General features: G+C 41.8%; 1 protein-coding gene across 6 annotated transcripts in view; it reads right to left on the reverse strand.

Annotated features, from left to right (window-relative positions):
- Positions 1-7,421: 7,421 nt before the first annotated feature.
- The window catches only part of LOC127427127 (pleckstrin homology domain-containing family A member 1-like), a 90,652-nt gene continuing 83,936 nt past the window's right edge, over positions 7,422-14,137 (reverse strand). For 5 of the 6 annotated variants that reach the window (XM_051674526.1, XM_051674528.1, XM_051674529.1 and 2 more), the window contains exon 12: positions 7,422-10,363. In XM_051674526.1, the coding sequence (XP_051530486.1) occupies positions 10,085-10,363 (279 nt within the window). In that variant the 3' untranslated portion in view covers positions 7,422-10,084. The remainder of the gene's footprint in view (positions 10,364-14,137) is intronic. The other variant, XM_051674531.1, reaches the window with a different exon arrangement.

A 14,137-nucleotide genomic window follows, 5' to 3' on the forward strand; every position in this document is an offset into this window, starting at 1 on the left:
CAGCCGTTATTTATGGCACATCATTTGTTTTGCCATGTTTTCATATTGCTGTAAATGTATCACTGTAACAAATTGCTGTAATTTTACAGTAATGTTTTACAATAGTATCCTGTATTCTATAAATTACCGTCTGTTATTGTATTTTGCTATGAATTCTGGGAGATGTTGTCCAGTCTTGAAAGTTTATTGTAGAATTAATGGCAAAGTCTTAGAACAGTAGCACCAGCACTGAAGTAGGGATTTTTCTAATGAAGTGTTGGGTTAGCACATATCTATTTAATGTTATTTATTGACAATAAATGTTTCTTGTTCAAAGTCCCCATTATAGTGATTACTGTTCCTCTAGATTGGGACTTTAGAACATCTTTTTAATCACTATCTCCCAGCCATTACCAACATGTTCAAGTGGAAACATTTGTTATCTCTATGGCATAAGAGAGAATATAGTAGGTTTGAAATCTGTCTTTAAACCAATGTAACACCCAATTAACACTTATTCTGTTATTATTGAGGGTGATGTGACATTCCTGTGAAAATATTGTGTATTTTGACTGATAGGAAACAGAATTGTTAATATTGAGAAATATTGAGACATGTCATTTTTAAATATATAATACCTCTGTTACACTTTGTTATATGGAACCAATTCAGCATCTGCAGAAATCAACATTTGAGATACAAATCTCATCAATGGTGACAATTAACAAAAATGATTTTCAGATGAAAGGATAAACACTGAACATTACAAAACAAGTTGTTAAAAATGACAATTAAAAAAATTAACAAAAGCAACATCATAGATTGAACAAGTAAACAGCAAATAATCAGTAAACAATCTTTCAGAAAATACTTTATGGATCCAACCAATTTTTTTATTACAGAAATGTAATATTATTTAAATGAAAGTAGATTTGACATTTATCCATGCAAATAAATGTAGACTTTGGCTTAAAAACCTCCTGAGACCCGAGTGTGACTGCTGTGTGCATTTTCCATTTCCCTTTTTGATTTGTAACTAGTAGTACCTAATAAACAAGCAAAAGTAAATATATTAATATAATCCTAGAGTAAATCATTTTCATAAAAAATTAATGTCCACATATGTGAACAGCGGGACTAAGTTGTGAAATTTTAAGTTATACCAAGCTATAGAAAGTCAGATTTGTTTCATCAAATATTTTATTATGTGTCCAGGAGTGTTGATTATTCATGTTTTTGAGATGTTATAGACATTACAGCTGATTTTCTATAAAGCTGAATTAATAATTCTGATTAAAAGTAATGCATCATCCAATCACTGCCAACCATATTAAAATAAAATAAAACATTATAAATTCTGAATCTATGTACTGATTATTATTGTCTCATGTCTGTCAAACATGTTGAGTGATCCAAACATCATCTGCAGCCTGAAACTGAACTTTTGATTGGATTTTAGGAGTGAATGCACTTAACTGCATAGAGACCTATAGGATGCTCCCTTGCTCCCTATTTAGTGAATGACTTAACCTCCAGTGTGCTGTCTGTCTGCACTGATCTCAGAACAGTTTGAAATGCACCTTATTTTCATCCTAACTCCATATAAAGCCTCTGAAAGCAACATTTTTCAGCTTTTGCATGAACACATTTATTCTCAATGTGAAAACACACATTAAATATATAAGAATGCATTTATTCATGTTAATGAATAGAACCGTATTGTACAGTGATAACAAAATCAAATATAACAACATTTATATTAAAATGAAGAGAAATGACCCACAGATGTGTTAATGTTGAAAAATATTCAAAATAACTAACATGTTTTTTCATCTTTTGAGGGAATAATGTCCCATTTTCCACATATGTGGACATGATGTTTATCAGCGTGCTGACACGTGAAAAATGAACAGATTTTTTAAAGCGGCATATCAAACGAAACTAGAGACGTTACTGTGGCAGCAGGGGCATGGTCAAGCATCTCTCTGGAGAGAGAGAAAGCGGTAAGGGCGCTTACACCTGAGCTAAATTATGTCTAACACCTGTCTCTAATTTCAGTGAGCACGGGGAGAGCGGCATAAATAGAGCGACACAGCACTTAGTGGGGAGAGAGACTGGATACGACAGAGCCGAGTCAGAGCAAGGATTTTTAGTAGTGAAAGTTTATTGTGGAAGCAGTGTGTGTTAGTGTCTAGTTTAGTGCTTCAAGGTAAACTGTAAAGTGGTGTGGCGATGAGGGAAGAATAAAGCCTCACCTAAGAAGGAAAAATGCTTCTCGCCTCATCTTTTACACTGGTGCCGAAACCCGGGATTGAAGTTTGGGTCGAAGATGGATGGAGTCCTCCCAGTTGGCGGAGATCCTCCAAGCCCTCGCCAGCCTACATCAGAACCACCAACAAACGCTGCTTGAGCTCCGACAAGATCAAGACCGCCGGTTTGTCGAGCTCATGCATGCTCAAGCCAAGGACCGGCAGGCGATCCGGAGCCTCCTCAGCCAGGGGGCATCCTCAGCCGCGACCCTGGACACTCCCACGCCGTTACCCCCGCCAGCATTACAGAAAATGGGGGCGGCGGACGACCCCGAGGCTTTCCTGGATTTGTTTGAGCGGACCGCCGAGATCTGGGGCTGGCCGCTCGACCAATGGGCAGCCCGATTGATCCCACTCTTGTCCGGGGAAGCCCAGCTCGTGGCTCAACAACTGCCAGCGCCGAGCCTCCTGGCCTACGGAGATTTAAAAAGAGCCAAGAGCCATTGCAACGGGTTGGTCGCACTCCGGAGGAAAGTCGTCAACTCTTCCGGAGCTTGAAGTTGGAGAGCTCCGACCGCCCGTTTGCCTTTGCCCAGCGGCTCCGTGACGCCTGCTGAAGATGGCTGCTAGCGGGAGATTGCGACATCCAGGGAATTATCGACCAGGTGGTACTGGAACAGTTCATAGTTCGACTGCCAAAAGGAACGGTGGAGTGGGTCCAGTGCCACCGCCCGGCGTCATTGGAGGAAGCTATCCAACTTGCGGAGAACCACATGGCGGCGATCCCGAGGGCGGAAGATCCCTCCTACATTTTCTCTCCTCCCTCTGTTTCTTCCCCCTCCCCTCTCTCTCTCTCGTCTGCTCTCTCCAGGTCCCGTTCCTGCCCCACACAGACGAGGAGGAACTCAGCCCCTGAGACCAGTTCCCCGGGTGTGGGAGGCAACACCTTCCCCTACTCCAATGCCCCGCCGCTCTCCCCCTCGGGGGGGGGGGCGCCCGCCGACGCAAGTGCGGGCGTAGCGCCTGGGCCGGCCTGCTGGAGGTGTGGAGACACGAGCCACTTCCGAGATCGGTGCCCTCTGATGGAGCTGGGAACGGTGGTGTGGGTCTCTGACCTCCCACAGGCTGCCCCCGACCGGGCCGGAGCGTAACCGGTAAGTGTCAAGGGGGGTACTCACCAAGCGTTGGTGGATACCGGCTGTAATCAAACCACTATCCACCAACGCCTGGTTCAACCCGAGGCATTGGTCACAACCAAAACGGTGAAGGTGAAATGTGTACATGGGGATATTCACAAGTATCCGGTGGTGACCCTGACAATTAAATTTCGGGGGCAAAGCATAGAGTGGAGGCTGCGGTTAGTTCCCGCCTCACCCATCCGCTGATTTTGGGGACTGATTGGCCTGATTTTAGAGTTTTATTAAAGGGAATTTGTGCAGATGGGTCCTGTATGAAAATAGGGAGATATGTGATGTGCGATGCTCTGGCAGGGGAGGCGGAGCCGGGGCCGTCCTCGACAGCTCCACGTCATGATGACGAGAGAGGGGGAGAGGCTGCAGCCCCTCCCCTTCTCAGGGAATTCCCTGACGGGGATTTTTCTTTGGAGCAGTCGCGAGACGAAACCCTCAAACACGCCTTCAACCAAGTGAGAGTCATCGATGGTCAACGACTCCAGCCTGACATCGCACTTTCATACCCCTATTTTGCAATTATAAATGAGCGGTTGTATCGAGTGACACAGGACACTCGGACCAAAGAGGATACAACCCAACTTTTGATTCCAAGGAGCCGTCGGGAAATGGTGTTCCAGGCGGCTCATTATAATCCCATGGCGGGTCACCTAGGAGAAAGGAAAACATTGAACCGTCTAATAGCCCGTTTCTATTGGCCGGGCATTGGCGGTGATGTCCGCAGGTGGTGTGCGGCATGCCGCGAATGCCAGCTGGTTAACCCACCGGCCACCCCAAAAGCGCCATTGCGCCCTCTCCCTCTGATCGAGGTCCCCTTTGAGAGAATTGGAATGGACCTCGTCGGGCCATTAGAACAGTCAGCACGCGGACATCACTTTGTATTGGTCCTAGTGGACTATGCAACACGATATCCGGAAGCAGTGCCTCTTCACAACATCTCAGCATGCAGTGTTGTGGAGGCACTCTTCAAAATAATCTCCCGGGTGGGGATTCCAAAAGAAATCCTCACCGATCAGGGCACAACATTTATGTCACGGACACTACGCAAACTGTACGAGTTATTAAATATTAAATCGATTCGCACCAGTGTATATCATTCTCAAACGGATGGCCTGGTGGAACGATTTAATAAAACCCTCAAAAACATGATTCGTAAGTTCGTACACGATGATTCTAGAAATTGGGATAAATGGCTCGACCCCCTGTTATTTGCAGTACGAGAGGTCCCGCAAGCCTCCACTGGCTTCTCCCCATTTGAGCTGCTGTATGGGTGACGCCCACGCGGCGTGCTTGATGTATTGCGAGAGGCCTGGGAGGAGGGACCTTCAAACAGTAAAAATAAATTCAGTACGTTCTTGATCTTAGAGCAAAACTCCACACTTTGGGGCAACTAACACAGGAGAATTTGCTCCAAGCTCAAGAATGACAGCACCGACTGTATGACAGGGGAACTCGGCTAAGGGAATTTGCACCGGGAGATAAAGTACTTGTATTGCTTCCCACATCAAGCTCTAAATTACTCGCCAAGTGGCAAGGACCCTTTGAGGTCACACGACGAGTGGGAGATCTCGATTATGAAGTTAAATGAACCGATAGAGGGGACTCTCGTCAAATATATCACCTCAATCTCCTGAAATTGTGGAGGGAGGCGGTTCCCGTGACGTTGGCCACGGTAGTTCCCGAGAAGGCGGAGCTCGGACCGGAGGTGAGTTCAAAACATAAACAGTTCACCCCGGTCATTTGTGGAGACCACCTCTCACCGAGCCAACTCGCGGAGGTTGCTAGGTTGCAACAGGAGTTTGCGGATGTGTTCTCCCCTCTGCCGGGACGTACAAACCTCATCCATCACCACATCGAGACCGAGCCGGGGGTGGTGGTACGTAGCCACCCCTATCGATTACCTGCACACAAAAAGAAAATTGTTCAGGAAGAATTGGATGCGATGCTTGATATGGGGGTAACAGAAGAATCCCACAGTGATTGGTCCAGCCCAGTTGTTCTAGTGCCTAAGAGCGACGGGTCTGTACGGTTCTGTGTGGATTATAGGAAAGTCAACGCGGTGTCTAAATTTGATGCGTATCCAATGCCTCGCATTGATGAGTTGCTCGATTGGTTGGGCACTGCTCGATTTTATTCGACATTGGATTTGTCGAAGGGTTATTGGCAGATCCCCTTGACACCAATTTCCCGTGAGAAAACCGCCTTCTCCACACCGTTTGGATTACACCAATTTGTGACACTTCCGTTGGTTTGTTTGGGGCCCCGGCTACGTTTCAGCGTCTCATGGACCGAATCCTCAGACCGCATTCAACCTACGCCGCTGCCTATTTGGATGACATCATCATTTATAGCAATGATTGGCAGCGGCATATGCAACATCTGAGGGCGGTTCTGAGATCGCTGCGCCGAGCGGGACTCACAGCGAATCCGAAGAAGTGCGCGATTGGACGGGTGGAGGTACGGTATCTGGGGTTCCACTTGGGCCACGGGCAGGTGCGTCCCCAAATTGACAAGACAGCAGCGATTGCGACCTGCCCGAGACCCAAGACCAAAAAGGGGGTGAGACAGTTCCTGGGGCTGGCTGGCTATTATAGAAGGTTTGTACCTAATTATTCGGATGTCACCAGCCCGCTGACTGATCTCACTAAAAAGGGAGCTCCAGATCTGGTCCAGTGGATGGAGCAGTGCCAACAGGCCTTTATGCAAGTTAAAGCTGCACTTTGCGGGGGGCCGCTTTTACATTCACCTGACTTCTCTCTCCCTTTTATTTTACAGACAGATGCTTCAGACAGGGGGCTGGGGGCCGTACTCTCGCAGGTGGTGGAGGGGGAGGAGCACCCGGTGCTGTACATTAGCCATAAGCTCTCGTTAAGGGAAACTAAGTACAGCACCGTGGAAAAGGAGTGTCTCGCCATCAAGTGGGTGGTCCTCACACTCCGATACTACCTGCTGGGGCGGGCCTTCACCCTCTGCTCGGATCATGCCCCACTCCAGTGGCTCCGCCGAATGAAAGATACTAACGCCCGGATCACCCGTTGGTATCTGGCTCTCCAGCCGTTTAAGTTCAAGGTGGTCCACAGACCAGGGGCACAGATGGCTGTCGCCGACTTCCTTTCCAGGAATGGGGGGGGAGTGGTAGGCAGGCCGGATGCCTCCCCGGCCTGAGTCGGGCGGTGGGGGCGTGGTCAAGCATCTCTCTGGAGAGAGAGAAAGCGGTAAGGGCGCTTACACCTGAGCTAAATTATGTCTAACACCTGGAGACGGGGAGAGCGGCATAAATAGAGCGACACAGCACTTAGTGGGGAGAGAGACTGGATACGACAGAGCCGAGTCAGAGCAAGGATTTTTAGTAGTGAAAGTTTATTGTGGAAGCAGTGTGTGTTAGTGTCTAGTTTAGTGCTTCAAGGTAAACTGTAAAGTGGTGTGGCGAAGAGGGAAGAATAAAGCCTCACCTAAGAAGGAAAACTGCTTCTCGCCTCATCTTTTACAGTTACTCTTTACAACCAAACCGGTTTCAATAAAAAAACGTAGAGGTTTCTTACCAGAGGCACTTTTGTTGGCACTGTGCCTGTAGGAGTGCTTCAAGGAAATCGACGTCATGCTGTTGTGTCACATGATGTGGTGCGGCAGAAGTTTAACCCTTAAATGACAGTGTAGAGTCTTGTGAACAGTATTCAGACAGTTTAAATTAATTTAGATTATGTGTTGCATATAACAAAACTAAAATACAATGTCCACACATGAGGTTAAACACGATTCCTTGTTTTGAATCATAAATAAACTAAGCGTTCGGCACTGGAAAATTTGACTCAGTCTTATGTCATTCCAAACCCATGAAGTGAATGGGGACTGAGGCTGTCAAACAAGACTCCAAAAATGGAGACAAACACACTAAAAGGGCTCCATGTGATTTGAACATTGTAATTCAAGTCTTCTGAAGTCATCTGAAACTGATGTGAGGAACAGAACAAATTTAAATCGTTATTCACTTAAAATCTTCCCCTTGGTTGTAGCTCTCAAATCTCTGCCATAACTTTATTTAGCAGGCACTTTCATTCAAAGCAGCTTACAGATGAGGAAAAACACAAACCAGACAATATGAGCAGTGCTGCAAAGAAATACATTTTCATTTCTGGGTGAACTATCCCTTAAAGTAAACTAATGACATTACGATTAATAGACTCATAGAAATGTTTAGTTGTTATGGATACAGAACTATGATTTACCCATGTGTAGGCCAAATGAACAACCCAATCAACTCTAACCATAGTAATGACCAAAGCCTTTCAGTGAGGAATAATCATGAATGTTCAGAGTGGATTGATCAAATACAGACACACATGAGCACTGTGACCAGTGTTTACTGTATAACACCTACCATGCATCACTCGCATTAGTCAAACCCCCTTTTCTTTTTACCTCTGTAGTCAACTTGAACCTCCACACCTCCATCTGTCTCTCATCTCATTCCAAAGAGTTCAGATGTCAAGTTGTTTCTCTTCACACACACACACACACACAGTTTGACAGATCATGTTGGTTAAAAAGCACATGGAGCGTCTGCATTCATAATAAAAGGACGTGATGCCTGTGCTAATCAAATGTCTGTGCTATTTGTACTGTAGGCCATCCTGGAAACAATACACTGTATTTAAAGAGAAACATAAAATACAAAATAAAATGCCACTCAAATGTCCACATTGAAAATCTGGGATTCAAAATCTAATTTAAACCTGGAAATAAACAGTTTTAATATATATCTATAAACAAAACAAAACAAAAAAAACAATATGCCGTAAAATTAGTAAGAACATCTAGGTGACTAATCCAGTTTGTGACCATGTTAACTTGTCTGTACAAACATTCAGAGAACTTTTCACTCAAAATCTTCCTTGATAAATCCCAAGAAAACTCCAATGTATAGTGTTGGAACCTAACATGACAAGCTGGATGTTCTCAGTTCAATTCTGTCAATGAAAATGTGGCAACTACAAAAAACACAGATGTTTCCTTGAACCGCAATATTGTGATGCAGCACAAAGACTGTAAGGGTTCATTCTACTGCACTGGTTTCAGGTCTGTCATGACAAAATAACTAAACTAATAAAAACTAACACAAAGTCAAATTCAATTAAATACACAACACATAAGAAAATGAAATTCAGTTAGCAATAAAATCAAGAGCATCCTGACCTTGCGGCCTATAAAAGTAAAACATGTAACTGTAAGACATAGTCTAAACTGAACCTCACGAAAAAAGACAGAAAAGCACCCAAATAATTAAAAGAATATCAAGCAGAACTTATGAGGTCTTGCTCCTCAAGTAGGGATGCACAATATATTGGAGATTTATTTTTATTATCCATAAATGTCTGAAAAGGTCAATATTGGAAGCAGATAATTTATTGTTTGATTTTTATTATTTTATATAAACATTATATTTATTGTTTAAAAAATAAATAAAATGTTTTTATTTAAAAATAAAAAATATTAAAATAAATATATATTAAAGTAAAAAATATATAAATGTAATAAATAAAACCCCAATTTAATTAATTATTTTATTTGATTATATATTTGTATTTTTAAATTATATATATATATATATATATATATATATATATATATATATATATATATATATATATATATATATATATTCTTTTATTTTACATACATAAAAACCCATTTAATTTATTTCATTATATCTATCTTTATAATTTATTATATTTTATGGATCTTATTTTTTCCCCAATTCAAACTGTAACAGCATTTCCATGGCATGTTTCATAAGTACTAAACAGTATTCAGTACATATTTTCAACTGTACATTAAAATGTTGTGATGTGTGATTACACTGTTGTACAATTATCGATGAAATGACCGTGACGTTACAGCCGTCAAATGCGCTCCGGGTTCTTTTGAGCAGCAGATTTCAATGGTGGATTTGAGCAGCGCTGCAGTTTTAATAATCTTTTAAACATTATTTAATATAATAATGTTTATGTTAATAAAAGTTATTATAAATGGATGTCTATGCTTTACAGTGAAGAAATATATAGTATGCAGCTTCTTTCTGAACTATCAACAAAACTAGTTTTAACTTGGTTCAATAAGCCTGCGTGTTTTGTCATACATGTGACAGGTTGATGAATACACATCCTCACGTTTAACACACTTCAAAAGCCTGAGAAATGTGGCGTTTAAAAAATTAAAAACGACCATCAGACATGCAATATGGGGATGACAAAAGAACCCGGAAGTGCTGCAGCCAAGAGTTTGTTTGGAAACGGTCACTTCATCTGCATTATTAGCAGTTATCAGCCATGACATAAAAATAATGATTGTCTATTCTCCCAACATTTTTATACCGTTGTATCCTATCGGGTAGCTTAGTCAAGAGTCTAGTTTGAGTATGAGTTAAAGTCACAGTCCTCATAATCACCTGACTGACAGCCCTCTGGTTTATGAATCTGTTTTAGTGAACACTTCTGTTTGCGAGTGGCTTGAGAACGATCAGCGAATAATTCCACAGGTCAGTCCATGTCCCATGGCGCATTGGGCATGATTCCTCACGAGTCCCTGTCCTGCTTTTGACTGTAATAGGTTTGCTTGTTTTGAGATTACTTTTTTCAATATGTGCATGTGTGGACTATACGTGTCTCATTACACCTTGGTAACCTTCAGATCTTCATCCAACAAGCAATTGGGTGAATTTGTTTTGTTGCTCCGCCATTGCCATGGCGACGAGTCATCATCATTCACTTGAAGAAGATTTGGGGCAACTCCTGGAGCGACAGCCGGCCGTTGAGATTGGGCCCCTCCCACGCCGTGCTGAGGGCCTGAGGCGGAGTGGCATTCTGGGTAATGGTGTTCGGGGAGGGGTGAGCGAGGAGCTGGCACACTGAATTTGCTGTTGAAGATGGCGGTGGGTTCAGCAGGCTCCTGTGGAAATGACAGCAGCACCAGAAGTGCAGGAGAGTCAGTACATTGAGGACAGATGGAGAGAGAACTCAAGAACAAGCAGCAAGAGTTACAGCAGGAAGTTTAGTAGGAACCACGGGGACACGGGTGGCAGACAGGTCAGGAGATACAACAATGCATCAGAGGAAGAGCTCATTTTGGATTGTTAGTGTTTCATTTTAATCTCTGAAAGGTAAAAATAAGAGCATTACAAGCACACGTTGCAAACAAACACCACAGGAGGATTTAACACCAAGGCAGGCGAAAAAAAAAAGCTTTGGGGAAATACATTTTAGCTTGATGAAAAGTTGATGAAAAATAATGGTTTAACAAATTTTTTAATTAAAGGGATAGTTCACCCAAAAATGAAAATTCTCTCATTATTTAATCCCACTCATGATATCCCAGAGGTATATGACTTTCTTTCTTCAGCAGAACACATTTGAAAATAGAAAAACAGAAAAATATCTTAGCTCTGTAGGCCCTTAAAATGCAAGTGAATGATGATCAGACATTTGAAGCTCCAGAAATCACAGACAGGCAGCATAAATGTCATCCATATGACTCAAGCTGTTAAATTAATGTCTTCTAAAGTGATATGATCACTTTTGGTGCAGAAAATATCAATATTTAAGTACTTTTAAACTATTAATAATCACTTATGGTGTGATGTAATCATGTTGGCGCGTGAGACTTGAGAACTGACATGTGTGTCACAGCCAGAAGAGCAGCGCTGTTTACAAGTGAGTATGAGGAATGCTGTACAGAAGCTTCTTTAGTTTTGGTTTAGATCTATATTTGTATCTGTTTGTATTTCACAATGGTGCATTTGTGTGCTTATCCTGGATGTCTCAACAGAGAGAAAAACGTGAGACTACATCCGTAACATGCCAACGCGATTATGTCACACGAGAGACCGCGTGAACTCAGCGCTCTTGTAAAGCTTACCTGGAAGAGATGGTTTACAGTTAAAAAATACTTATTGGTCTTTTTTTTTTTTTTGCACCAAAAGCAATCGTATCGCTTTAGAAGACATTAATTTAACTGCTGGTGTCGTATGGATGATGTAAATGCTGACTGTCTGTGATTTTTGCAGCTTCAAAATAGAAATCTCCATTTACTTGCATTTTAAGGACCTACTGAGCTAAGATATTTTTCTATTTTTTCTTCAAATGTGATCTGCTGAAGAAAGTCAAACACAACTGGGATATCATGAGGGTGAGTAAATGATGAAAGAATTTTCATTTTTGGGTGAACTAACCCTTTAATAACCATTTAGGCGATCATTTACCCTAAAAATGAAAATTGGGTCATCATTTACTCATGTGCATGTTGTTACAAACCTAAGATTTGGTTCTCGTTTGATTTGCGTGTCGCAGCAGGTTTCACATCAGTGACAGCCAACTGCATTGATTCTTGTGTGTCACGTGACCAGTGTTGACTGTAATTTGATGTTTAGCTAAGTTAATTACTTTTATGCAAATACATTACTTGGGCTTCACATTTCTAACATAGTATTATTTATGTAGAATTTCAAATAGGAATTCTGTTCATATGTATGTCTCTGTGTTTCTGCGACGCCACAGTAGGGAAGAAACGCTTGGTTCTGAGTGTACGACTTATGTGCAGCAATGAATAATGAGAAAATATAGACAATTATTTGAATAAAGTGTACTAGAAAGTAACTTTAAATTAATCAGAAATTAAATTACTTTTTCCAATTTAAATAATCAATAATCTGACTACAAATTTATAAAAGTAAATAGTAATTTGTATTACTTTGTATTAATTTGTCGATTACTTTTGTGAGTAGGCTACAGGTAACTTAAACTTCACGTGAATGATCACGTCATGCCAAGTTTAAATATACGCAAGTGTGAATGAGAACAGAAGATTTATAGTGAATAACCACTAAAATTACACTCTGTTCCTCACACAAAGCTATCGTTTGACTTCAGAATACTTGGAATACAGCACATACAGTGGTGCTTTTTGTGTTATTTTTGGAACTTGATCGAGTCATATGGGTTTGGAATGACATGAGGGTGAGTTATTTTTGGGTGAACTACTCTTTTTTTTTTTTCAAATTGGAATGCCCAATTCCTCGTGGTGGCGTAGTGACTCGCCTCAATCCGGGTGGCGGAGGATGAATCTCAGTTGCCGCCGCGTCTGAGACCGTCAATCCGTGCATCTTATCACGTGGCTTGTTGAGCGTGTTGCTGTGGAGACATAGTGCATGTGGAAGCTTCACGCTATTCTCCGCGGCATCCACGCACAACTCATCATGCGCCCTACCGAGAGCGAAAAACACATTATAGCGACCACGAGGAGGTTACCCCATGTGACTCTACCCTCCCTAGCAACCGGGCCAATTTGGTTGCTTATGAGACCTGGCTGGAATCACTCAGCACACCCTGGATTCGAATTCGTGACTCCAGGGGTGGTAGGAGTGAACTACTCTTTTAAAGGTGCACTAATTAATTTTTGATATATTGCCTCCTCTTATTTATCCTATAGAATTTGTCATTCCAAAACCAACTTGAGGGGGGAGCAACCTTATGTAGAATAAAACAATACTTTTATTTCTAGACCACCGAAAGGACTGGAGTCTTCATCTCATGTGAGTTTATATCATATTAAACAGATATGACAAAAGCACTATTCATTTCAGGTGTAAAAAAAGTAATTAGTGCAACATTAACAGTCATGACACTCGATCCGGCTAAGATTTTTCATTGGCGGTTTATAAATGTTGAAATCCATCAAATTGAGATGAAAATAGCTTTAATCCATGCTGTGGTGAGTGAACATGTTATTTCACGTGTCAGCCTGTCAACTGGACTTGCTGAGCAATAGAAGCATTTGGTCTTTCAGGCTACGTCTACATTAATCCGGATACATTTGAAAATGGCGTTTTCGTTTAAAAACGCTCTCCGTCCACGCTAGCGTTTTCAAGCGTTTTCCAAAAGTTGCTCATCCACACTGAAACGTCTGAAAATGCTAACGTCCCTGTACTGCGCATGAGTAAAATGTAAGATGCTTCGACAGGCGTTTATTTACTTTCTGCCTCTTCTGAAACGCAACTGTCCTCACATTCCGCCACTGAACAACAACTGTGAGTAAACATCCCGTCTCCTCTGAAGAAATGTAAGCTGAAGTATGTACAAACTGACATTAATCTTTAACAACGCAATAAAACTGGAGAGTAGCCAAAACAACTGCAATACAACATCTTGTTTTAGACTGAATGGGTCACATGACTAAAAATGCATCATCGTTTTCGAAAGCATCCTTTTTCACAGTCTACACTACAACGTTTCAAATTTATCCACTTTGGAGTGCGTTTTCAAAAAGTTCCGTTTTCGCTGACAAAAACGCCGTCTCAGTGTGGACGGAAGGCTAAAACTGAGAGAAAAAGATGCATTTTCAAACAAAAACGTATTAGTGTGGACAAGGCCTCAGGTGTGTTAGATTTATTCACTCATGCTCAATGGGCTCTGCTGAAACTATATAACAACCTTTCACAATCCCCAGCATGCATTCAAATCCATTTTCATTGAGATATTTCATTTAGGATTTAGATCTTCATACCAAAACTAATGTCTGTAATATCAAACAGAGAGAATGCTTCAGCATGTTTCTCAGGTGAGTTTGTGCAATGCATGATTGTAAATAGCAAGAAAAGAACATGGAGGTCAGGAAATGAAATCAAAGAATTAAGATGGACATTAAAAAAAGAAGATAAGAGTAAGAAAT

Source organism: Myxocyprinus asiaticus, chromosome 36 (genome assembly GCF_019703515.2).
Source record: "Myxocyprinus asiaticus isolate MX2 ecotype Aquarium Trade chromosome 36, UBuf_Myxa_2, whole genome shotgun sequence".
NCBI classification, from domain to species: domain Eukaryota; kingdom Metazoa; phylum Chordata; class Actinopteri; order Cypriniformes; family Catostomidae; genus Myxocyprinus; species Myxocyprinus asiaticus.